At 37.6% G+C, this 26,261-nt stretch overlaps 1 protein-coding gene and 1 long non-coding RNA gene across 2 annotated transcripts in view; one reads left to right on the top strand and one right to left on the bottom strand.

Moving 5' to 3' along the window:
• LOC147647974 (uncharacterized) overlaps positions 1–9,354 on the bottom strand; it is a 119,651-nt gene extending 110,297 nt beyond the window's left edge. The window contains exon 1 of the long non-coding RNA XR_015280531.1: positions 9,255–9,354. This is a non-coding gene — a long non-coding RNA (uncharacterized LOC147647974). The remainder of the gene's footprint in view (positions 1–9,254) is intronic.
• EDIL3 (EGF like and discoidin domains 3) overlaps positions 1–26,261 on the top strand; it is a 231,965-nt gene that overhangs the window by 111,722 nt on the left and 93,982 nt on the right. Inside the window, exons 4-5 of the mRNA XM_086868065.1 lie at positions 4,815–4,943; positions 23,254–23,367. Of these exons, the coding sequence (XP_086724191.1) occupies positions 4,815–4,943; positions 23,254–23,367 (243 nt within the window). The remainder of the gene's footprint in view (positions 1–4,814; positions 4,944–23,253; positions 23,368–26,261) is intronic.

Genomic DNA, 26,261 nt, shown 5'->3' with positions numbered 1-26,261 from the left:
GATGGGGAAAAACCTGATTTGACATTTGTGTAAAGCCAAGAGAACTTAGGAAAAGCTGATGCTACAAAGGCAAGCAGCCGGAGAGTACTTTTCTTTAAAATAAGAAGTAAAATTATTTGGTACCTCTTATTAGTTTGATGATAGCTCCCAATATTTGTTTTGATGGGATTTGCAGCTTATTGTATCATCAGAATAAGATTATCTATTAATCCTACTTCGGTAATACTCCACAAAATAAATGGAGCAATTAGATTTGTATCTTTGCCTTGATGTATATTAAGGTCAATATCTAATTTAATAATTTTCATAAAATTCATATTATTTCTATATGAAGAGAAAATGGATTGATACCATCAAAAGTGCTAACATTTTCTATTTCATTTTCCTTAATTTTATTTGTAAAAAATGTAGTTATTTAACATGAAGTACACATTTTTTTTCTTTATTTTCTCCTTATATTTTTTTCTTTATTTTTTCCTCATATTTCAAATATTTCTCACTTAAGATTGACTTTGTGAGAAAAGGTGGGCTTTGATTTTTGATCACCTGTTTTAGCACACTTTTGAATTTGGGGAATCCAGCTGTATGATGAAGATGGGCTGATACTGATTTCTTGTTTAATGACATCCCCTGTAATTTCTGAATGTCTTTCCCACCAAAGCATCAGCAGATTTTATATTTGGCAAAACAAATGCTTATGCTGGATTTTTAGAGGCAGATGGCTATCACTAAATTGGTTTCCTTGCTTTCCTGGCTTTATCTTCTATAGACAATCTGATGGTTTCTCTCAAATACGCAGTTTTCACTGCAGTATGGCATGATACAAGATTTTATGATGAAATTTTCGTTGACTCTACTTTTCAAAGGAGAAAACAGATAACATGGTTCTGCCTTGAGCCCCTTTGCAGCTCTGCTGAGGATGCATTTATTTGATTCATACATCTATGAAGTCTCAGAGGTTTTAGTAAGAACATCTAAAATTTAAAACCTGCTACGCTTTAAGTTAACTTTCAATATTTTTTCAAAAACAGCATGGGATTTCAATTGAATAATAGAATGATGTATTTTGGACTGTGCTTATTATGTTGGCTGATACCCCTGGAACTGAACAAAGAAGGACTCAAAAGAGCAGCAAAGTGAACAGATCTATTACTTTGAGTGCACAATTAATCTTGCTGACATTATTTTATATGAACATGGATAAAAATGCCTGGAAACCATACCATTGAATTCCTCTGCTCATTAATATTGATCAAATGTTGTTGTTCTCTTTGTGTTGGAAGCCACTTAAAGATTACCTGTAGAAGTATTACAGCACTATTGATTTAAAAAAAACCCAGTCCCTGAAGTCCACTGTTTTTGAAAATTAGTTGGCATATTTAGTTTGTTCTTTTGTTGCTTTGTTTGGGTTTTTTTTGTTGGGGTTTTTTGTTTGTTGGGGTTTTTGGTTTGTGTTTTTTGGGGTTTTTTATTGTAAAAAAATATATTTGTGGATTTGCAGCTATAGATCTGATTAACAGACGTATTAACCAAGCTATCACAGAATTAATTATCCATAAGTTAATGCCATGTTGTTTAAAAACATAGACATTCTTTTGGAAGTTGGCTGTGACTTCTCCTCATGGGCCACCTGTGCCCAGATCTTACACATTTCAATTTTGGTGCTTCAGTGGAATGATGACAGGATTAGGCCCCAGATCCTTAAATCTGCAGAAATTGCATCAATGGTCCTGTACACTCAGTTAACATTGATTAATTAACTAATTAATTCATTTTAAAGAATGATATGTTAGGGTGTTCATGCAATTTAAATAAGGTCAAGTCGTGTGAACTTAAATTTAGGCCCTTTGAAGAATTAGGAGAAGCAATGGCAGGATGGAACAGGCTCTTAATTTTCAATCATTCATTCATTTAGAACACAGTTAGTCTAACCCATTTCTTTATCAATTAATAAGTTTTTACTAGTCAAAACTAGGTGACTATTATTTTTTAATTTGAGCACAACTAATGAGGATGCTTTGTTGCTCTAAAAATAATTTTTTAATTACCAGTTTCTATGAACAACAACAAAAAAAGCAAACAAAAGTACCCAAAGCAAAATAACCAACAATTATTTTGAAAAATGGTGATATTATTTGTCCATAACAACCCTGATCAGGAAAAAAATGTTCATATTGTTGGTGTGGGTGTTGTTTTTGTTTGTTTTTTCCAGAAGAAAGGCTTCATAGAAGAAAAACATTAGTTAGAAAAAACTATCACATGCCAGTTTATTTATCACTATGCACCTCAGATGAACTTTCAAGCCTTTGCAGTTTGGAGTGATCTGAGAAAATGCAAAACAGAAAGAAAATCGATGAAAGTAGGCTGAACGTGTGCTTAACAAGCCATACAGAGAAAGCAGAAAGCAAAATGAGAAAGTAATTATTCAAGGATTCATTGTTCTTGGAAGATGAGAGATCTTGCTTGCATAGGAACAATTAACATACGAGGCTGCCTGCAGGTGCTCCCCAAACTGCAGCACTGTGATAGGGGCTTGGAAAAAAAGTGTACAGTTCATGTTTGTTGGGAGGCTAAAACTGCAAATTATTAGGTTTTTTATTATTTTTATTATTATTTTTATTTTTTTATTAAAGGTTTTCTTCCCAAATTATTATGAAGGAGAAATAGCATGAAGCAGTAACACTTGGAAATATGCAGCAGCCGTTATCCTTGTTTTCATCTTCACGATTTTTTGCCCTTTTTTAGCTGCTAATTCCATGTGGGATCATCTGCAGTAGGTTCATGTCCATTATTTTTTTGGTTCAGTGAGACATGTCCCATGTTTAATGATGTACACAAGCAAAACCTCTGCAGGGCTGTGTCTTGGAACAGGCTGATGACAAAAGCTGTAATAGAAACGCGCACCTGCGTGGCTTCTCAAATTGCAATAGCCACATGGGCAATAATAACTGGGGAATATGTTCTGACATCCTCATCATTCAGTTAATTTTTATGCTTTGCAAATTAATATTTGCTTGGAGAGAGTGATTTTCACTGATGTGATGTCTGGATGCTGCTGTGAGAATCTTTCAAACCCGGCCTTGTAATTGAAAACATGAACAGGCAGACACTCAGGAACACTGAACTTACAGCTCTTTCAAGTCTAAATCATTCCATTTTTCCATTTGTTCGTTCACCAAGGTGGACTTGTCAGGTCACAACGACCCCAAGGAGTGCTCCAGACTGGTGGAAATGTTTCTGGCAAGCTGGGGAACACCCTGGGGGTGCTGGTGACAGCAGCTGGAGCAGGGCAGGGAATTGAGGGGCTGCAGCGTGCCCAGAGAAGGGAACGGAGCTGGGAAGGGGCTGGAGCCCCAGCAGGGGCTGAGGGAGCTGGGAAAGGGGCTCAGCCTGGAGAAAAGGAGGCTCAGGGGGCCCTTCTGGCTCTGCACAAGTCCCTGCCAGGAGGGGACAGCCGGGGGGATTTGGGATCTGCTGCCAGGAACAGGGACAGGAGGAGAGGGAATGGCCTCAGGCTGGGCCAGGGGAGGCTCAGGATGGACAGCAGCAGGAATTTCCCCATGGAAAGGGAGCCCAGGCCTTGGAACTGCCCAGGGAGGTTTGCAGTGCCCATCCCTGGAGGTGTCCCAGGAATTCCTGGATGTGGCACTCAGAGCTCCAGGCTGGGGACAAGGTGGGCATCGGTCACAGTTTGTACTCAGTAGCTTTGGTGGTCTTTTCGAACCTCTGGGATTCTGAAATTCCCAACCCTGAGTGTCAGTAAATTTTGCTTTGAATTTATGATTTCTTTCCTCCTTTGTCTGTTTTGGGTTTTTTTAAATGCAATTTAAAGTGAGTGAATGTTTATGAGGTTGCATTTCAACAAGCAGCAGTTATCGCCTTTCAGGGTACATGGCACAGGTTGCAAATAAAATACATTATATTGAATGTACAAATCACAGACAAACTTGCACATGGGGCTTTCTAAACAATGTTTACCACTTCCTTAAAATGAGACTGGAGAAAAAAAAAACATCAAAATAATGGTTTCTTCTGGTAGGAGTCATGTTGTGGGAAGTATTAGTAAGATAATAAAATGTAAGTAGCTCTTTTACAGTGCTGTTAAATGAGTAAACTCAAGACCTCCAGTCAAACTATTCCATTTTTCAAAGGTATTTAATGTTTTAGTAATTGCAATCCTAACAGATCTCCATGCTGAAATTTTATGCATCCTAGCATGTGGCATGTTGGTTGAAAGGAAAATTTAGTCAGAAGAGCTTTTTCAAATCATCTTGAGGTGGCTGTGCTGCAAAGGCACTGAGTGGAAAAGAACAGTTGTTTCGGTAGCTGCTAACTGCTGGCCCAGATACTCAGATTTCAGAAAGTCACCTGGAGCCACAGCAAAGATCTCCTCAGACTGCTAACTTGACATGTAGTGATCACTCAGGGACATTGTACATGTCACTCTGTGCATGATAGGCATGTTTGATTAATACCTATTTCCTCAGTGGTGCAAAAGTTAGAATGCCTGTTATCTTAAACAGAAGAGCAAGATTTAGCCTCACTGTCTCTTGTCTTCTCCCACATTAAAAACTAATGCTGTGATTAATGAGTAGTGACACGCTTCATATTTTTTTTTCTTGTTCATAAAAATCCTTGCTGGCAAGTTATCTGAAGTAAGTGAAGGGTGTATTTTACTGAGTTAGTGGAATATAAAGGCCCGAGTAAGGCATTTTATTTCTTTAATAAATGCTTATAAATGGCTGAAAGTATTATGGTTGTTTTTGTGGATGTGTACATACTTCTCTCTCTCTCTCTTTTTTTTTTTCTCTCAGGACCCTGCCTTCCTAATCCATGCCATAATGGTGGGATGTGTGAAATTAGTGAAGCGTACCGAGGCGACACGTTCATAGGCTATGTTTGTAAATGTCCACAGGGATTTAATGGGATTCACTGCCAGCACAGTAAGTTCCACATGGTAAATTTTATTGTATTTATAGATAGGAGCCTTTTTATTACCTGCACTGTTAAGGATTAATATCGGATCTGGTTTTCTGGAGTATATCAGACTTTGGCCTTTATATTATGAGCAAGCTAATGCCACAGAATGCTGCTGCTGTCTTCAGAAAATGACCTGACTACCAATCCACTGGACACAACAGAACATGATTTGCTACACATGTTTTAGACCATGGCAAGGACAAGGTAAACATATTTTGCAGGGATTTAATGCCTATGCGTGTTTGAAGTTGAAGGGCTATCTTCTTATCTCAGCAGTGTTTGCTTTGATTAATGCTAAGAAAAAAAAAGAATAAGGAAAAAACAACTGAGATTTTTTGAATAAAAAAATATGTCTTCTACATCTTTCTTTACCTATGTCTTTATAAATAAAGGAGGAATGTTTTGAATCACAGCATTTAAGTTCAAGGGCAGAACCTCCTGACTTACATCAGATGTAAATTTAAACCTGTCTAAAATACAGTTTCTGGATCTCTTTCTAATTCTTATCACTTATTTGGAGAGTATTTCCTATTTTCAGGTCAGATTTGGAACAGCAGGTCAGTATTCTCAGAATGTGTAGATAGAGAACATGAACATCATGGGGAAAGAAATTTTGGGTGTGCTGGATTTGGCTGGAGCAAAGTCTTCAGAGTAGCTGGTGTGGGACTTTGTGCTGGAACCACCATTGATAATTCAAAGATATTTTAGTTATTGCTGGGTAGTGCTAACATAGAGGCAGGAGTTTTTCTGTTTCTCACTCCACGCCACCAGCAATCAAAACCAATATTGAGGGACAGTCATCTGCTAGTGACTGAGCAGTGTGTGCTAACCTATAAATGTAGTCTTCATTGTCCGTTACTGAAATAGAAACTGTTTTGTTTTGGGTTTTTTTTTTCAAATTTAAAGCTCATTTAAAACGAGTGCTTGCCTGAGGAGAAGCTCACAAGATAAATTTTGGGGTTTCCGTTTTGTGCATGAATGGTTCTTAAACCAAGAGTAGCATGGTTCTTAAAATCTTATGCTGTTGATGCATTTGGAAGCCAGCTGTTACTCAGAAGGTAAAAAACTCAAGGAAACAGTCAAGAATGCAATTCCACTCGCACGTAAAAATCAGCTCAGTTGTTCAGATCAGAGTGAATAAGCACTGAATCTAGCCTACCTGAATTAATTGCTCCATTTAGACACTCCTCTATAATTTGAACTGCCAAGGACCAATACAGTCCAGCTCAGCTGACATCTTCATGTTTGTTATGTCACTTAAATACTCAGAGGAACGTGTCTCCAAAGACTGGAATGTCATTAACTTTGTCCACCCCCACAGTTAATTGCATGGGTAACGTGGGCAATGCCACTGACTTAATCTAGTGAAAATATACACCCTCCTCCTCCACTGGGAGCATGGGAATGAGTGGTGGATGTCCAGCCACGTGGATGAGCTCGTGTGAAAACACATGGACTCATGTGCTCAGGGATGCTCCATCACAGGACCTGTCGCCTGGCACACGATGCTGCTTCCACCAAATATCAAGGAGCTGACCTTTGTTAAAGAAGTAAATAATACCACAAGTTCTTATCGAGAAAAATGTGTTGCTGAGCACGAGCTGTCTGTGGAATGCCATCTTTTGTCAGCTAATTAATGAGAAAAGAACTTACAGCTGGTGCATCGTGGGGTGATTCATCAGAGTTGTTTGCTGGGTCCACAGAACCTTTTTAAAAATATTGAGGTATATAGTGTTAGCTAGTGATCCTGATAATCAGCACAGGGTGTTTGTGTCAACTTCAGGACAAAATAAAGCTCTCACACAGCTGATCCAGGCTCACCACAACCCCAGAAGGCAGCTGAAGTGATTTGAGGAAAGACAAGTTTGTGTGAACAGTTATTTTTGGGGGGAGAATGAAATTTAGTCCTTTTCAGATAATCTGATTTAAGATGGGATGATAAATCAGAGACCCTATCCAGGTGTTCAGAGGGTCTCTGAGGATGGGAGCTGTGAGAGGCAGCCACAGAACTCTCTGCAGTCAGGGAGAACTGTGGGGTTTTCAGAGGTGGACTTAATTTAACATTTACATACAACACCACCTTAGCTGAATTCACAGTGTTCCTTTGATACAAATTCCTCTGCTTCATGAAATTTAGCAATTCAATTCTGAACTCACTGTAAATCAAGTAAGAAGTCTGTTGAATTTATCATAAAGATATAAATTAAAATGACCTTATTACAAGGCACATCCCTTCTACACTGTCAAGAATTCCAAAAACCACATTCTGGTTCTCTTGTACAAAGCTTTTTATCTTGGATTCCTTTCATGTATAATATTTTGTTTCCAAATCAATTAAGCCAGGTGATTGATTCTGCAGTCAAGATTCATTCTCAAAGCTAGTATTTTATCATTCACCTCAACAAACACCCTCTCAGTTTTTCTAAGATTTCTCGACCTTTTACCCATGTAAATAATATGTAAACTATAAAAGAGATCATTAGCAATATTAGTGACTGTATATTCTTGATTTATTGCAAAACTGATATTAATTGGCTGTGGTTGCCTGGAAAGATTGTGATTATCCAGTGGCAAAAAAAAAAAAAAAAGAAAAAAGAAAGAGTTTCCCATTTCAAAGCTCATAAATCAACCAAAACCAGGAAAGTCTGCCTCAGGTAGAGGCCTAGACAGGACTTTGTGCCAATACCCACATCAAATCTATTCTTTAAATATTCCTCCATTGTTTAAGAGGATTTTATTTGTCCATTTAATTCTGATTGGAATGAAGATTTATCTCAAAGTCTCTCCTGGAGACAGGCTGGGAGAGCTGGGAATGTTCACCTGGAGAAGAGAAGGCTCCAGAGAGACCTCAGAGCCCCTTCAAGACAGTCTGTGATTCTGTGTTAAGATAGCCTAGAACAAGTCAAAATCCATGGAAATACCCCAAAAGTTGAAATGGGCAACTTTTTCACCCAAAAAGCGAAAAACGAAACCAAAATAAAACAAAACACAAACAAAAATAATCAAAACAAAAACCAAACTAGCAAACAAACAAACCAAAACAAAACTAACCCCCCAAAACAAAAACAAAACAAACAAAAAAATTACAAAAAATCCCAAACCAACCAAAAAAATATGAAACCACAAAAAAAAACCTCATACAAACAAACAAACACAAGAGAAAAAAAATGAAAAAAAAACCCCTTCCAACACAAAAAACCCCCCAGAATTTAGAAAGATGTGTACAGTATGCATTATTGTGATTATCACATAGAGGCTGCCTACCAGAAAAATTAGGAATTTGAGACCTTAGACACAATATGTGTTACTGGATGCCACTCTGGTAGCTGAAAGGACAGAGATCCAACCAGGAAAATTCACGTTTGAAGCAATACAGGGCTCAGATTTAAGGGCTTGATTTCCATGTGGGTTTATTTTCTTTATTTTCTGCAAGCGATTTTATTTTCATTAATTCTGCCAGACATAACTAAAATCCTTGCATTTATCAAACACATTTAAGCATGTAAATAAGCACATGTAAACAAACCCTTCACAGGGTTTTACTGATTTCTCTGCGTTCTTCCTCCACATCATGGATGGCCTGTGACGTTCACATCTGCTACAAAAATGTGTTGGGAAACTGCACAGTGGGACCCTGTGGCAGAGTAGGTACAATTTCCATTGTACCCTGGGACATCATCCCAGCTATCCACGGGACAGTGGATTTTCCTGTGGTGGCACAGCTGGAAAGGCCAGTGGCCACACGTTTCTGGCCACCTGACCCGATGCATAATCTTTACCAGCAAATTCTGGTATAAAATCAAGGAATCTCCTCAGCTGGAAGGGACCCACAATAATCATCAAGTCCAAACCTTGTTCCTGCACCCCAAAACCCCACCCTGGCCATCCCTGGAGTGGTGTCCAAGCTCTCCTGGAGCTCCGGCAGCCTCAGGGCTGTGCCCGTTCCCTGGGGAGCCTGGGCAGTGCCAGCACCCTCGGGGGGAAGAACCTTGCCCTAAAATCCACCCCAAATCCCTGCCCCAGCTCCAGCCGTTCCCTCAGGCCCTGTCCTTGTCACAGGAGCAGAGATCAGAGCTGCCCTTCCTCTTCCTCCCATGAGGAAGCCGTAGCTGTGCTGAGTCTGCCCTCAGTCTCCTCCAGCTGAACGCACCAAGTGCCCTCAGCTGCTCCTCACGCGGCCCCTCCAGGCCCTTCTCCATCCCCATGGCCCTCCTTTGCACATCTCTGACAGTTTCATGTCATTTTTATTCTGTCAGGCCCAGAACTGCACTCACCATTCCAGGTGAGGCCGCCCCAGCCCAGAGCAGAGCGGGACAATCCCTCCCTGGCCGGGCCGGCCCTGCTGGGCCCGGTGCCCCAGGACAGGGATGTCCCTCCCGGCCCCAGGGCACGGCCACAGACCGGGAGCCCCGGTCCCTTTCCCTGGCTCTGCTTTCCAGCCTCTCGTTCCCCAGTCTGTCCCTACATGCGGGGTTATCCCATCCCAGGTATCACAATGACTTTTCCAGCTTCCAGGAAGGAATTCCTGTGAGGAGGGAGCGGAATGCGTCATGTGTTTTTGTGTTAACAATGAATGGGTGCTCTTTTTAAACCACTCCTGGCTGCAGCTGGGTGGCAGGGCACTCCAAAAACCATTCCCCACAGATGGTTTTCATGCAGCTGCCCTGTTTTGAAGACTGAAACCCATTGTTTTCTTGCACAGATGCAAGTTGCTCCAAGCCAAGTGGGAAAATTTAATGTACCAGTCTGCATGTAGCTGCACCACCCCAGATTTTCATCCCATGCTCCTCCTGGCACACACAAACTACGGTTCCTCCATAATATTTGGAGAAAAATGTCTGTTTGGGGTGTTCTAAATGTAAACCAGATGTTCCTTTTTATTCTGGAGGGGGCAGGTTAATCTTTCATCACAATTAGCTCTATGAATAGTTTTAATAAATTATACTGTCAACAAGACACTTAATGATAAAGCAATAAACTCTGTAGTATAGTATCCAGTTGCATGAGTAAGTCCTTGTGCCTCTAAGCATTATAGAGCTGAAATTTGAAAACCATTCCTGTGTTTGACCAAAAGCTTGGACAAGAAAGGAAGGAGGAAGGATGTATCATTATTAGTTTGTGAAACTTCTAGACTTTAACTCTATTAAAACATGAAAGGAAGTGGACAATTTGAAAGACATCTAAGAGAGAGCACCCACCAGTAAAGAATATTAAAAAAAACAGCCGCTGAAGGGTATTGGAAGAAAAGTCGGTAAAATGTTCCCAATTGAAGCTGTGACACTGGGCTGAAAGAAATGGCAGAACCAAAAAATTTGGGAGCCCCTGGTGGTTTTCTCCCATTCACAGTTCAGGAAAACTTGTGTGGGAACTGCCTGGAAAAAAGAAATTCTCTGATGAGGTGAAAAATTACAGGTTTGTCAGCTGAAAATGGGGGATGTTTTGCTGATGGATCCTCTTACAACAAATGTGTGTTGAGATTGGACAACAGTGACACTAATTTTGGGGCAATTGGAAGGAGGTGTTTGTTTTCCTTGAAGTCCAAATAAATTTTGTGGTTAAAGGAGTAGGTGACTGAACTGAGGCTTGCCCCCCTATTGAAGATTTTATTTGATTCAGTAAGAGCCAGAGATTGCCTTAAAGTCCCAGGTAGGAAGTATAATATCCCCACCAATTTTGTTTCACTCTTCTTAGAATTTGCTTGTATAGCATTGTTCATTCTTTTTATCCACACACATTTCAAATAGCTTTTTTTTCCTTGTTGAATTACTGATCTTAACAATTTCCTCATACATAGTATATTGAGTTTCAAAAGTCTAATTTTGCTGTATATTGAAAAGAAAAATCCCTTTTCAATTTCAAGCCTGCTGTCTTTCAGCATCTTTAAATGTTTCATCCTTTGTCTATTATAAGACTGGAAGAAAAAGCAGATTTTGAATGCCTTGTGTACACCACCTGTTATTTTGCAGACATTTGTTATGCGCCCTCTCACTCTTCCTGTGCATCCAGTTAAAATCGTTGCCTTTTCTGTGCAGTGTGTTGGTTTTTCTTGCACTTTTAAATCGTTTCTCAATGGCCTTCTCAAAACCTTCTTTGTTCAGTGGTGTATTTTACAGCAACAATGACCTATACTGAAGAGAAAGCTGTAAGATTTATTTGCCAGAAGATCCTTACAACACTTTCTATATTGTTTATGCAGCATTTTGTTGTTAAATTTCCTTCTGATTTTTTTTTTTAATCCCTGTTTTAACCAGAACTGGGTATGGAGCTGAGGCTTTTCTTAAGCAGCCCTTGGTGATGGCTAAGTTGGTTTCATAGTGGGAGGAAATAGATCTTCCTGATTGCTTTGTGGTTTTATGGCAATATTAAACAGAGGAGTTGGGTTCCTTCCAGCCTAGGCACTGACTGAATTACATAATGAATGGTGCTTTTAAGAAGATCTGTGTTTCTATGGTGCAAAAATCACTTAGGTTGTCAATAGCCATTACAAACTTTTTTTGTAGGTGGGTAAATCTGTCCTTCCCTAATTAGTGTCTTTCTTAAGGACTGGTTTGTTTTGGTTTTTTATGGTGGAAAGAAATTAATATTCCAAAAATGCAGGAATTGCTGTTTGATTGCAAAAGGGATTAAATTTGTTCATGTTCTGCATTAAAAGAGATAGCATATGGAGATGTTTTATACATACAAGTTTCTCTTTATATTTGAATTAAAAATTAGAAGTACTGAATGAAAGGAATCCATTCTAAATTTGAGAATAGTTATCCCATCGTAGGTCTACATCAAACATTCATTTTTTTATAACAGAAATATTGTAATAAACTATCTTAGGGTGGACTGAGTCCCAGGGAAGAGCTGATGAACCACAGTAGAGAGGTATGGTTAGGGGAAGAACACATGAAAACTTTGGCTGGACAAAGCATCTATTTTGCTTTTTTTTTGTTCCACTTTTTGTGCCCATTTAGGTAGACACCACAACCCAAAAGTCAATTTCAGCCACTGTGATGATTTAGGGTCAACACAGCCACCTGAAGATTTAAAACAAGAACTGCTTTCAGTCTTTGTTGCACCAGCAGTTTTCTAACAGATACACCAGCACATTCCTGTGAGGAAGATAAAGAAATAAATGAAATCTTGAAATCTGATTGTTTAGCAAGACAGCACTTATCACTTAAAATTTTTTCATACAGGGGTGAGGTCTGATCCATCTGTGTAGGAAGGAGCTGCTAGGGAAAAAAACAAAAAACAAAAAACAAACCAGAAAAAACCCAAAACTTTCATAATTCAGATATTTTTCTTGGTTTTATTGTTGTGCTCCTGTAAGAGCTACTGTGCTCAGCCATCTGAATGTGTAGGTGTGTCAGGGATGCAGAATTAAAATATTGTATTTGTCTTAGGAACTCGTGCTGGCACATGGCTATGCAGTTCCCTATTACTATATTAAACATTGGTGCTGCTTGTTGAGCTAGCTGAAAGTTTTATAAGTAGCTTTATTGTTTGGAAATCGAACAATTTGCATGGCAACTTTTTCGGAAAAATTAAGAGAATGAAAACTAATTCAGTTATCAGGGCTTGTTTATATATTATAGTTCCAGTGAGAAGTTTGAAGAAGTCAAAGATCTTAGAAGGAAGATCCAGGAGTACATTCAGTAGTCTAGCTTGTCTTTTGAAATTATAAGCAGTATTTTTTTTAATGTGGATACACTTTTGAGATCAAGCAAGTGTACAGGGGGAGAGAAGGATATTGCATCAGACTCATTGCCTGTGTAAGCAAAACTTGAAAAATCAGTCCTTGTGCTTGAAGCTCAGTATAAAGATAAAATGGTCTAGTGGCAGAAACCAGTCTGCATCACAAATTAATCCCTTTGTATTCATAAAATATCTCAAGCAAAACCCACGGTGCTGTCACATTTTCATATGAATACCCAGGATATTCACGTAGTTTGCATTTATTCTGCATTTATTCTTAAATATCGTACAATTATTTCTGTAGATCATCTGGCTGAGAGTTTTAGTTTGAGTCAGGAGTGCATTTTTAAAGAAAATCTCTTGATCATATCTACTTACTGCACTTTGCTTTGTGTGACAGCAGGCTGAGAGCACAAGAACTGGATCCCTGTGAGATTAAAATAATCTAAAAGAAAATAGCCCAGCAGGCTGAAATTCCTGGGATTTGACATACTGGGAATCAACTTAAAACCTTCTGGGGGGTAAATGGAAATTCAGGCCACCCAGACATTCTAGAATTTGTACAGAGAAAGCATGCCTGGGACCTGTGTAGGGATGTGCAGACCTTGTGCGCTCAGCTCTAAGGGTTTCACTCTGCACATACAATTCTGTAAGGCCATGCTTCTTACAAATGTAGGCATAACTTGGTTTTTTCTCAAAGTACACTGAAAACTATTAATAGATCTCGTTTTTCTTCCTTTTCTTATCATGTGCTAAGTGTCTGATGTCATGAGACACCCCTGGCTTTCTGACAGCCGTGCTTTGGCTTGAGATTTGTTCGGTCCTCTGGTGTGATTGTCTGATTCTGCCAAAAATAATGATGCTCTTCACTGGAAATTTATCCCCATCAGGATTCTGTTTGAATCAGATCACCAGGATTGTCTGGAAACTAACTGCACTAAGGGACTTTCAGTGGGATCACGGAATGTGGCCAGTGCTAGGTCCTAGAGAAGTGAGGAGATGGGACCATGCAGAGGGACATGAATGGCATTACTTGTGATTACCCCTGGATCCCTGGAAGTGTCCCAGCCCAGGCTGGACAGGGCTTGGAGCAGCCTGGAATAGTGGAAGGTGTCCCTGCCCATGGCAGGGGTTGGAATTAGATATCTTTAAGATCCCTTCCAACCCAAACCATTCTGGGATTCTAGGATTCCTTAAGAAGTGAAACCACCAGCTCTACATTTCCAATAAATTCAATTCAGGAATTACATTCAGAAATTGTCCCTGTTGCAACAAAACATTAACAGTGAGTTGCTGTTCCCTGGTTCAGATGTGTAGACACTGTACCATAAAAGAGTATTTAGATTGTTATTTACCTCCAAATAATAGGTAAGCTTTGTAATCTTGTCAGATCTCCTTTTACCCTCCCCACAAGTCAATAAGGTGGCATCTGGTTCTGAAAAATGTATTTTGTGTGATCCTTTCACATACCTAGCAGAGCTGTTTATGCATACAGTCATTACTCTCATGGAGTTTTTAGTTTGCTTAAAAGCAACATTCTTTTCCATACCGGAAATTGTCACTCTTAGAGAGAAATTAATCTGCTCCCTTCTCATCCTCTCCATTTTCCTTGTCACTAAATATTTAAGGGAGCTTCAGGATAATTCTCCAGAAGACATACACCAAAATTAGGAAAAGAGTGCAAGGTGAGGAGAGTCTTTGCTCAAATGTAAAATTAGGAGTTTAAAATGCTTATTTCTGACTTCATGATGTCAATGCTCATAACAGGGAGAGAACTTCCTCCCATTTCTCAGCAAAAGTAGAGATTTTTACAGGAATTGTAGCACCCACACCATTAGGTTATGACACAGAGTCTATGTACAGACTGAAAGCATTTTTTTCCTAAACCAGACAGGCATTGTTGATGTGATGGAACTGCTGCATCTTTTGTTGGGGTCTTCCTTGTCACCTTTGCAGAGGAGGCAAGGAAATCACCGCAGTCCAAAAGGTAAAATTGGTGATGAGTGTTTCTTTCCTTGCAGCTGTAGATTAAATTTAAGATCCATTAACAGTAAAACATACACATATTTATGAGAAACTAAGAGTCTGAATTCGAAAACTGTCAGCAAAGAGTAGAAATTACCTCTGTGCAGCACATATATGCGCACTTATGAAAGTGCCTCAGACAAATTTTTTTGATTGTTTAAATGAGATTTATACAGATTTGCCATAAATGAGTACACTTCACCCTGTGTATATCAAATAAAGACATGTGTTAAAAACATAACCATCTGGCTTTTTAATTTCAGAACATACATCTTTGTATCTTCAGGACTTGCTTGTCCAATGACATTTTTAAAAACCTGTGCCATAGCCATGCTTATGTAAGAACAGTGCAACCCTACCCTCACTCTATTCTGAAATGCATAAACAACTGCATTTTGAAGTGATACAATTATTTTGGGATGTCTGAAGGGAAGTAATGCTAATTTACTGATTTGGTTCAAGCTCATTGTGAAAATAATTGGACTTACTGCCACGTGCCCACCTACACTCTCTTAGCAAATCATCCAGTTGCTCCAATGCTGCATAATTTAACCTACTCCTGAAGTTGAGATTTTTGGAGCATTGCATGTAATGAAAAATGATTCACCAGTTGATTCACTTTTTAATAAGATTTTTTTTTTTCCTTTTCCTCAACTACAGTTTAAATGATTTGTCAAATGCTTGTTATATATAAATAGCCAATTATTTTAATAAGGTTCATTGGAAACGCCAGGAATAGTTGCCCTGAAGATGTACTTCTACAGTGTAAAATTAAATGGTAAGTTACTTAATGGGATGAAGGCTTTCATGCCAGTATTCATTAAAAGTAATTAAAAATGAAAAATCTGCTTCAATACATATTAAAACTTTTAAAGTACCAACTCCTTTAAAACTAATAAGGAACGTCCTGGCTAGGCTATTGCAAAATTCCATTAGGTTAAAATTACCTCAGATGAAAAGCCATTAAATAGCCATTTAAACAGGTAAATAGAAGATCAGGAAATACTGACTAGTCCAGTGTTGGAAGTATGACTCCACAGAGAACATTGTAATAACTTTTCAGTGGCTATAAGGAAAAGATAAGTATTTTGCATAATAGAGAGTAGGTACCTATGCAGAGCATAATTTCACTGCATGGTCTATTTTATGAGAGTTCTCAAAAATGAAATAGGGATGAAAAAGTTTCTAAAAATACAAAAAAAAAATATCTTGTTAACAGCACAAGATATATAACTATTGTGTCAAGGATTCTTGTAGAGCCTTATCTTATTTTAAATCCTTTGAAGTAGACAATTTAAAGTGAAAATATATTCTGGAATACACTCAGTTGTGTCTTTTCCTTGATTATTTTTTTAGTTATTATTTCTCTGGTAGTTTTTCATTTAACCTTAGCATTCTGAAACCTGTGATTATAGTTACTATTGTATGGAAATGAAGTCACTTCAAAACTTTAAATTTCATTTCAAATTTCCCTTTAAGCGAGGGTAGCGTAGGGGAAGTGCCACTACAGAACGCAAGGAGAAGTTGCAGAATGTGGTAGATAATAAATAGATTTTAAACTGGATTTCTAAATACATACCACTACTCATTTCACTGATGCTATAACAGAATAACTATAATATGGAACAGAAATGTAAATTATAAGTAGAAAAGCTGACAGAGTGGAGAAAGAAATTAGTCATCATGAAAAATGCTGGTTTGTCTAAACTGAAAATTTTACTTACCATACAAAATTTAAAAAAGTATTAATTAAAATAAAACTTAAAAATCGTCTTTTCATTTTCTCAGAGCCTGTATTTTTTACAAATCAAAGTGAAGAGGATCATACTATATATTCCAATTTTCTTGAAACAAGTTGACCTAAATATATTTCAGAACCAATAGGATGGAAAACACCACCAGGAAGCATTAAATATTTTCTTTTTGTATTATTTTTAAGGAGTCTAGTTACAGAAGTATACTTAAAATGTGTAAATTAGAATTTTTGAAGAAGCCTAAGAAGAGCTAAATTTGCTCTGAAAAAAGAATGTAAGAAGAGCTAAATTTGCTCTGAAAAAAGAATGTAAGAATGCTTGAGGAGCAGTTTCTGAAGGAATTCTAGACAGGAGCAATTGAATTTTGCCCACAATTGGTTTTGCTTTGTCTTTTGTTGGTAAAGTATATTAATGGTGTGAGGGTGTCTCAAACATTCATGCATCACCAAGCAGAAAACTCTGAATTTTGCCCAGATATTGTTTTTATTTCCATGGCTTGCTTGTTTAGAAGGTTTCTTCTGAGTTTAGAACACAACTTCAGTAACTCTCTTGCCTGACTTGCTGCCTTCAAAAAGAGCCACAGGATGGTCTGGGTTGGAAGGGACCCCAGAGCCCCCCCATTCCCACCCCAGGCACAGCAGGGCCAGCTCGCAGTGTCCCAGGAGCTGCCAGCCCCAATGTCCAGCCTGGCCTTGGGCACTGCCAGGGATCCAGGGGCAGCCCCAGCTGCTCTGGGCACCCTGTGCCAGGGCCTGCCCACCCTGCCAGGGAACAATTGCTGCCCAAGATCCCATCCAGCCCTGCCCTCTGCCACTGGCAGCCATTCCCTGGCTCCTGGCCCCGCAGCCCTTGGCAATTGTCTCTCTGCACCTTTCCTGCGGCTCCTTCGGGCCCTGCGAGGCCACAGGGAGCTGAGGCCAAAGCTTCTCCTGTCCGGGCTGAGCAATGGCAGCTGTGGCAGCCTTTCCTGGCAGCAGAGCTGCTCCGTCCCTCTGCTCATCCTGGAGCCTCCTCTGGGCCGGCTCCAGCAGCTCCAGCTGCTCCCTGGGCCGGGCCCCAGAGATGGAGGAGAATAAAACGTAAAATATTTGTACTGAATGTTTCAGCAAGAATCCTAACAGTCCTGTGGTGGATAATCCTGGAGGACATTTACCACAGTATCTTGTTCCAAATACTCTCAGGAGGAGGAAAACCCCATACAGAATTAGGAGAGCAGGGGTAACACAATGTTTAACCTCTAAGGGTGGAGGAGCAAGAGGTTGGCACCTTTTTTGTCTCAAGTGTTAAGCTGTTTTCTTCTCTTTCTGAAGATATCTGAACAGTGAATGACACATAACACTTGAAGTTTCCTGCAGGTTCTTTTGGCATGCTCTTTTAGGAGTCTTCTGTGGTCAGGAAACTGGCTTTGAAGAAGCAGTGAAGCCTCTGAATTCTAACACATGCCCTGTGCTGAATGTTAATACATCCAATTCAGATTTATACTAAATTCCTGTATTTCACAGAAATATGCCACTTTTCTTTTTATAACGTTTCACACCAGTGTTGAGCCAAACACGTGCTAGTGCTTGTTTTTGCATAATCTTAATTAAATCAAGGATCAGTTTTAGCTGAAGTTACAGTTTATCTGTTTACATAAATTACAAACAAACATTCATTTGGAAACGTGTTAGAGACTTTCCTAAACCTCTAATTAAGATTATTGAAATAAATTATTATCATGAAAATTGTTTCTATATTCTGTATCTTTTAGCCAAAAAATGGAAGGTTATCCACCTGTGCTTTTTCTGATGCATTTTCATTCTGTTTAAAAACATTTATTTACTTATTTATGTATTAGCTTTCTAGGGAAAAATCCAAAAGTACAAGTTAACCTAATTTAGGAGATCTTTACAGTTTAGGCTCGTTTTTTATAAACCTTATGAATATGAGGAAGAATTCTTTAATTTGGGGATTTTTTGGTAAATATTTTAACAAAACTGTCTTACTCTTAAAAAAGATGTGTCTTTCTATGTGTGAATTTCTGTAATCCTTCAGATTTTATCCTGTCACTGAGTAGCTCACTTTTAAGGTAATTTTATTAAATTTTAGTTTTCCATGAGTCAGATTATTTAGCAAATAGAACCAGTATAATTTCATTCTTTTCAACAGAGCTTTGCCATTTAGTATTCCATAAAAATATTTGGTGCTTGAGCAGCTTGGTGCAAATAAAAAAAATGAGTATGCAAGCTGAGTTTTGTGAAAAGTTTGACTCTCTGGAAGCTCAAGCATAAACAATAACAAGATACTTCAAAATTCTGCAAGATCATACTTTTCATGTGATCTTACTGATTTAATATTGATTTGAGCAATTAGATCATTCAGGATCAATATACAATAAAGAAAAGATACCTAGAATGCATTTTAAAAATCTATAAAGAACCATCAGGCAACTACAAGAATAGCTTGGCTTAAACTCCAGCTTAAAGATAATTATTCTGTATTACCTTTTTGTCCACATTATGCCATATCAGTTTCCAAAAGCAAAGACATTTGAACACATTGTCAGCTATATAAAAGTTTTATTTTGAATTAGAATTGGGTAGGGAAGTATTTCAGGTTTTCTTTAAAAATATTAAAATCTGGGGCACAGGAAGGAGTGTGAAATTAGACTGGGAGTTGAAATTTATCCAGTTTTTTGCTGTGGGTCTTCACAGCAGCCAATTATGAATCAGATATTGCTAAATGATTTTTTGTTCCTAAATTATACTGAATTGTATCCTAAACTGACTTTATTATGGGGAAGAAAAATATTTGCAAAATACTGTATTATGTTTGATCAGTTTTCCTAATAAAGACCATGTTGTCTTCCAGTGAAGACTCTTGAACATAAATCTGTGATGGGCCAACCACTTTATCACAAAGATTGAAGACAAAATAGAGAAGACTGGTACACAAAATGAGAAGACTGGTTTTAAAACGTGACTTAGAGTTGAGATGAGCAGCCTGAGTGTGATCCAGCAGCCAAAACGAGGACAAAACCAAAGGATAGAGAGAGAATGTTCTGGTCGGCAGGAGGGAGCTTCAGGAAGCCTGCATGGCAAAAGGCAGTGCTGGACCAGAAACAAGGGTTCAGGTGGCAGGAACCAGGAATTTGGGCTGTGAAAAGAACAAACAGGCAGGGGACAGGAACAAGACACTGGTGTGAGCTCTCAGGAAAAGCACAGGATGTGTTGGCAAAAAAAAAAACAACGAAAAAAAACCTTTAAATTGAGCTTATTGGTCCTTTCTTCAGAAAAGTTCAGGTTTATACCAAGTACCTTGCTGAAGGACTCAAATGGCTCTATGTAAGAGTTGATACTTTTATTATGACAGCTACATAATTTAAATATTCATTTCATAGGGGGTGATTTTTCAGGAAAATACATGTGACTATATTTAACAGGTAAAACCCAAAATGGGGGCTAGGTGTTTTTAATTACATTACATTTGCAACTACTAGTTTTTATTCATGTTTTATTAAATACTTAGAGGATTAAATAAGTATATAGATATATATAATCCATCAAAGGAGGACAAAAGCACAGAAATCTGCCCCTTGATGGTTTTCCAAGTCACTGCATGGTTCTCTATTACTTTCCTAGTTTCTGACAGTGTAGTTTTGTAGTTTTGTTCCAGGGTGCACCAGGACTGTGCTTCGAATAGAAGTCTTCTTAATAGCTTTGTGATTATGGATTGATCATAGGAGATAGGAAATTTAAATTTAATCATCTGCAGCGAAGAAACCTTAGCATAGCCTTTACTTCCTGATCAACTCTCTCAGCCCTTCAAGCTGTTTCATTCAAGGAACAATCTATTTTCAGAAAATGGTCGGTTTCCATGTCCCTGCATCACCTTGAATTTCAGAGTCCCTCTTCAGTACAGAAATCTTGGGAGGTTGGGCATTCAGGTTTTTTTGGGGCTAGGGTTTTTGGGGTGGTTTTGTTTGGGTTTTTAGTTTGGCTTGGTTTAGGTTGGAGGTATTTTTGTTGATTTTTTGTTTGTTTGTGGGGTATTGTAGTTCCTCTTGGTTTTCTTTCATTTTCTTTACTGTTGTTTGTTTGTTGGCTTTTTATCTAACCTGGACACTATCTAGAAACCCAGACTTTCCCTCTGCCTTTGATGAGTCCTCTTCACTGAGTGTTTATCAGTTCTGCCACCTCCCTCTGTGAGGAACTCTGATTTCTCTGGCAGCACCCAGCTCTCTGTATTTTATTTGGTGCAAAGCACAAGATCCTGCCTTGAAGCTAAGACCCAACCTCACCTGAAAAATCACGAGCAACCTGCAGTGATTTTACTGTGCATTATTAATTTACATCAAAAGAAAACCTCTGTCCTTCTTATGTAGGTTATGTGGTCGGTGAAGAATTAGAATCTGGTAACAGAGAGTTTTCTGTACGAGTCTCTATTGCTGGTAGGAGCAACTGCTCAAGAAACTCTGGCATTTTAAAATTTCTAGTGAAATTCACTTCTTGTCATGATAATATGACAAAGTTTATGTCTTTCAGAAGGAAGGAACACACCAGCTGGTGTAAAGTGTGGTATCAGAATTGGCACATCTAGGAATTTGAGCATAATCTCGCCACAATTCCTAAGAACCACCCTTAATTAAATATTCTTCTTCTGCATGTTCTGTTAAATAAAATAATAGCAGGAAAATATGTAATTCTGTAGAAAGCACTGTTTAACACATGTTCAAGAACATGTTCAAGAATGTTCCTTATTCTTTAACTCAGTTTAGTTGATTTAGTTGATTTTCTTTTCAACTAAAATGAAATGATGATGAAATGAACAATCTTTCCTCGTTCACTCATCAAATATGGCATATTTGTTTGAGCTGATGGGACTCAAGGTTCTGATATTACTGGGAAGAAATCACTGTAGAAGCCTAGTAACAAAGATAATAATTAACAACTTTCATCTTTCTGATGCATCTGATCACTGCTGATTGCTTTGAAAGGATGTGGTGCTTCAAGCTCAGTTTATTTTCTCCACCACCACACAGACAATATGAAATATTCTGGAAAGCTGTGCATTTTCTTCTTCATATTTCAACAGGAATGGCAAATTTGGGGAAAAAAAATTCTTGAGAAGATATTGTCTTTACACAGGAAAGCTTTTAAGAGGATAAATTACCACCTGCATCTCACCAAGAGAGAGATAGTTCATATGTTCATTTAATGTTTTTCAGTTCACAGTGACCTTGATTTTTTTTCCCCACGAATGTGTTAGCCTGTATTAAAGTGATGAATAACCAGATAAAAATGTAAGGTTAATGAGCTTTGCTTAAAAACCAAAATAGGAAGGCAAAGAATCTTGTTAAATTTTATAAATACATATAAAGAATTTAATTTAGAACTGAGCAGGTCTGTTCTTTGGTCATTTCCCTTGGCAGGTTTTATTTCTTGCACTCTAAGCTGTTACTCCTCTTGTTCATCTTTAATAGAAAAACCTAAAAGCTAACTCTAGAGTTTTACTATGCCAGTATGTAATATCTTTATAAGTGAGAAATATTAAAATATGAGGGGTTAAAAAGAAGCCCAGGGATCCATTGCCATCATTAATTTTTAGCATAAAAATCAGAAATTTTTCTGGTTCAAACAATTGAAACTAGTTTTCATATTTCGCTGAAGTCCTGTCTCTGCATTTCTAATCGCAGCAATGGGAAGATTATCCTATTCACTGTAGAAAAAAACCTGAGTTTTTGAATATAGATTCCTGGAAAATGGAAAGAAAAAAAAAAAAAAAGTCATGTTGAAAGCACAAAAGCCACACACTGAAACTACCAAATATTCAGCAACTTTGTTGAGAGAACTGAATTATTCTCCTGAGCAAAGCTGTGTTGCATAAGATTTACACATTTTTGTAAGATTTTTTGTAGTTTGTGTATGCCAGCAGGAAGAAAAAAAATCATTTTGGGGACAGAAGCAGATTCAACACAACAGCAAGGAGGGTGACTTCAGTTCCCAGTGATTTCCCATATTATCTACTATGTCATCTACCACATTTACCACATCCTCTACCCTTTTAAAAATATTTAACTGCAGCCCCTTTGGAAAACGACATATAAAATCTATACAACATTTCAGCTCCATGCAGAATAAATATAAATGTGGAGACTGAGAAATTTAATCATGACGCATCAATATCTCCCCTCTGCCTGTTTAATGGTGACTGAAAAATTCTCTGTCACATCTGAGAAAAGGAATCTGATATTATAATTTAAAGCTGCTGTATTGAAAGACACAGGGGAGTTTTATTCTTGCAGCGTCTGACAAAGCGTTGTGCAAAAGAGGAACTCAAGTGAGATTACCCACCCTTTCTGTCTTTTGAGTCTAATGAAATTTGCTGGCTTCAAGATTGAGTTATTAGTTTCAATTTGCCCACTAACTCCTTCACAGGAAGGGAATTTTTTAGCTGGTTAAACAACCTTGTCAATTATGTGTTTAATGAATTAAGATGAACTGAGACACATCTTTAACTGGCATCTGTTGATAAAGAAGTAGCTACATGCTTTGAAGTTTCAAGAACCACTACTGAATGCTCCACTGGAACTACTTCAATTTGTTGGGGTTTTTTTTTTTAAGGCCAAACTGTGACTTTTGGCCGTGATACAGACATGAAATTCCAGTGGAAATCCTGGAATAAAACTTTAAATTATATTGTACAACTGGACATAATAAAACTTCTCTCTCACTATTTTTTTTTTCCTTTTCCCAGTTTTTTTTTAAACATATGCTTATTGGTTTTACCATTTCTCTGCTAATCCTGGCATCCCCCCCTGTGCTTCTTGCAGATGTGAATGAATGTGAAGCTGAACCCTGCAGGAATGGTGGAATCTGCACAGATCTCGTTGCCAACTATTCCTGTGAATGCCCAGGTGAATTTATGGGAAGGAACTGCCAACAGAGTAAGTACAGCACGGTTTTAAAACTTTACCTTTTAATAATATGAAAGATAGGATTTTATTTTTACAGGGGAAAAAGAAAAGAGAAAAAAGAAAAAAAAAATGCTTTAATGTACTGTGAAAATACTTCTTTACAAATAAAGAAACCTCAAAATAGACATCCCATTCCCTTCAAAACTGGAGGAATTTCAGAGATCAAATCTATCACACGTCCAAGTAAAGCATCTGATACGATGGAAATATTTGCAAAAATGTATAATAAATATCTACAGTTTAGCAAGAAGTAAAATAGTGTAAAGTAGAAAAATACAAAAAAATATTCAGGATGGGGTTTCATCTCACTAAATATCCTGTCTTCAGCACTGTTATTAGCAGAAATCAAGTGTAAGAACAGGGCAAAAATATCAGTTATTTGCTCTGACGTGTCTCCTAGCCTCTGAAATTTGGACCACTGCTTTGTGGGGAAGCCATTAATAGAATTAATAGTCATTATTGGACCTGTCCTGGGAACAGTCTGACATGATTTTTACAGTAAAATTGATTATGGATGCACCATAAAAGTCTGATTCCTAAAGTTCTTCATGTATGATAGACCAGGTAGTCCTGAGGACTAGCAAAAATAGTATTAACTTCTTTGCCACAAAATGCAATATACCTTAAGAGTTAGATATTAGAGTCTGTTGGGTTTTAAATACTGTAAAGATGAAAGCTTATGTGGTTTTTTTTTAATAAAACATGTTAAAATGATGGTATTGTGGATAAAGCTAATATAGTTCCAATGTATATTACTATAAAAAGAAACAGGAAAGTATTTGACAATTGGAGTTCGTAGTGTTGGGTATTACATTCAAAATACCTGAAATACTGGGCTCATCCACATTCACATAAGAAAGGAAGTTTCTAGTGCAAGGAAAATCCTACTTTGTGTAGCAAAAAAACGAGAAAAGGTGTTACAAGTTGAAGGATAAATAAATGAAACCATAACAAAGTTGAAAAACATGTTATGTTTTTCAATTTTCCTGCATTTACATTGTGGATGTATGGGGGAGAGTAGGGGGGAAAACAGGATGGTCCAATAACAACAAATGTTTTTTTGAAGTAACTTCAGTGAATTACATTTATACATTTATACATTATACATTTATACACCACAGGAAAAAGGATCTGAGGCACCCAACAAAATGTGTATGTAGTTCTAGACAGGAATAAAAGACAGAGATTTGCTTTGAGGAAGTCACAGGTCTCTATGGCTACCTGAAAGAATTAATAAAAAAAAAAAAAAAAGATAAAAAGGTGTCTATTAAAGTGTTTTTCAGAATTTGCTGGTGAGGCAAGTCATGCATTTCCTTATTAAGTGCAATTGAATTGCCATTTGGAATTCTGCCAGGAATCTCATCCATCTCTTCAGAGTTTATCCCTTCTGTATTTTGGCTGCATCATGAGCACTGCTCAGAAAATAGATCACATAAACCCAATCTCCTGTTTTGCTGGAAATGGGCTAGTCAGAGCTATTACTTAAGTGATCATTGCATTTTCTGAACCATCATCTGTTATTTTATATTCCTTTTTTTTTTTAATAGATGAATATGTAGCAATATACAAAAATAACTTTGTGTCTGAAGTTGTGTATCTTAATATATTAAACTGAATTAAGTTTTATGTATGTGCATGAGCACAGACACATATTTCTGGTTCTGAGAGCAGAGTACAGAAAGTATATTTATGTACAAAAAAATCCAAATTTTCAAGTTTATTGAAATATTGTAAGGACTCTGCTGTTCTATTGCAAAATATGTTACCCACACTCTGTCTTTCTGGGTCTTATTTTGGGGGGATTCATATTTTTGGAGATAAATATAAATAAATATAAATATAAATATAAATATAAATATAAATATAAATATAAATATAAATATAAATATAAATAATATAAATATAAATATAAATATAAATATAAATATAAATATAAATATAAATAGTTTGCCATCTCTATAAATCTGCACTACACCATTTTCTATAGCTAGGCTCAAAACAAGGGGTTTTTTTTTCCGTTAGAAGTTTGGTTATGTCATCACACTTAATTAAGTAATTACAAGTAGTTATTACACATTCTAATTACACCATCAAAGTTTTACACATATTTACAGTAATCATATAATTAAATACTGTTATGCTAAATATGTAAATTACTGACTGCTGTCTCAGAATTACCTCACAACGCTCAAAGATTCCTGAGTCACATCACAGAATATGTAAAATATCCTAGATGTAGGGTAAAAAAAACCTGCACAAATGCATCATGCAGCTACTTTTCCAGCATGCATTGTCTAATAATTCATCTGGTTTGTTATAGCCCAAATATCACTGCTTTGCAACAAGCATTTTTTCTTGTTACACATCAGCCTCCTCTACTTTGTGTCAGGTTGTTTTTTCACTAGGCCTCCACCTATGTTTTCCCTCTTTTTTTACTCTACCATTTGATTTCACACACTTAATTCCTCTTTGCTAATCTCCTAAATAATTCCCATCCATTCTATCTCATTTGTAGCACTTTTCAGGTGTGAGACAGCTGTTGTGCCTACACCCAGCTCCTGGGAGCCTTGTGTGACACACGTCCCAAATCCTTCTGAGTAGTTCCAAAAAGTCTCTGAAATAACTAGTGCAGTGTCTCAGCTGACCTGAGGAGGAAAGGGTTGAAAATGAGTATAAAATTAGAGTAAAATGAGATTTTACTGTATATTTGTCATATTTGGACCACCTTAACCATCCGCTGAGTCTGTGTCTGACATGAATGAGATTTGAACTTCCTTTCCTTTCCTTTCCTTTCTTTTCCTTTCCTTTCCTTTCCTTTCCTTTCCTTTCCTTTCCTTCCTTTCCTTTCCTTTCCTTTCCTTTCC

This window comes from Cyanistes caeruleus, chromosome Z (genome assembly GCF_971803275.1).
Source record: "Cyanistes caeruleus chromosome Z, bCyaCae1.hap1.1, whole genome shotgun sequence".
NCBI lineage: Eukaryota > Metazoa > Chordata > Aves > Passeriformes > Paridae > Cyanistes > Cyanistes caeruleus.
Note: the sequence above shows the minus strand (reverse complement) of the source record. Positions and strands in the feature narration are given on the sequence as shown.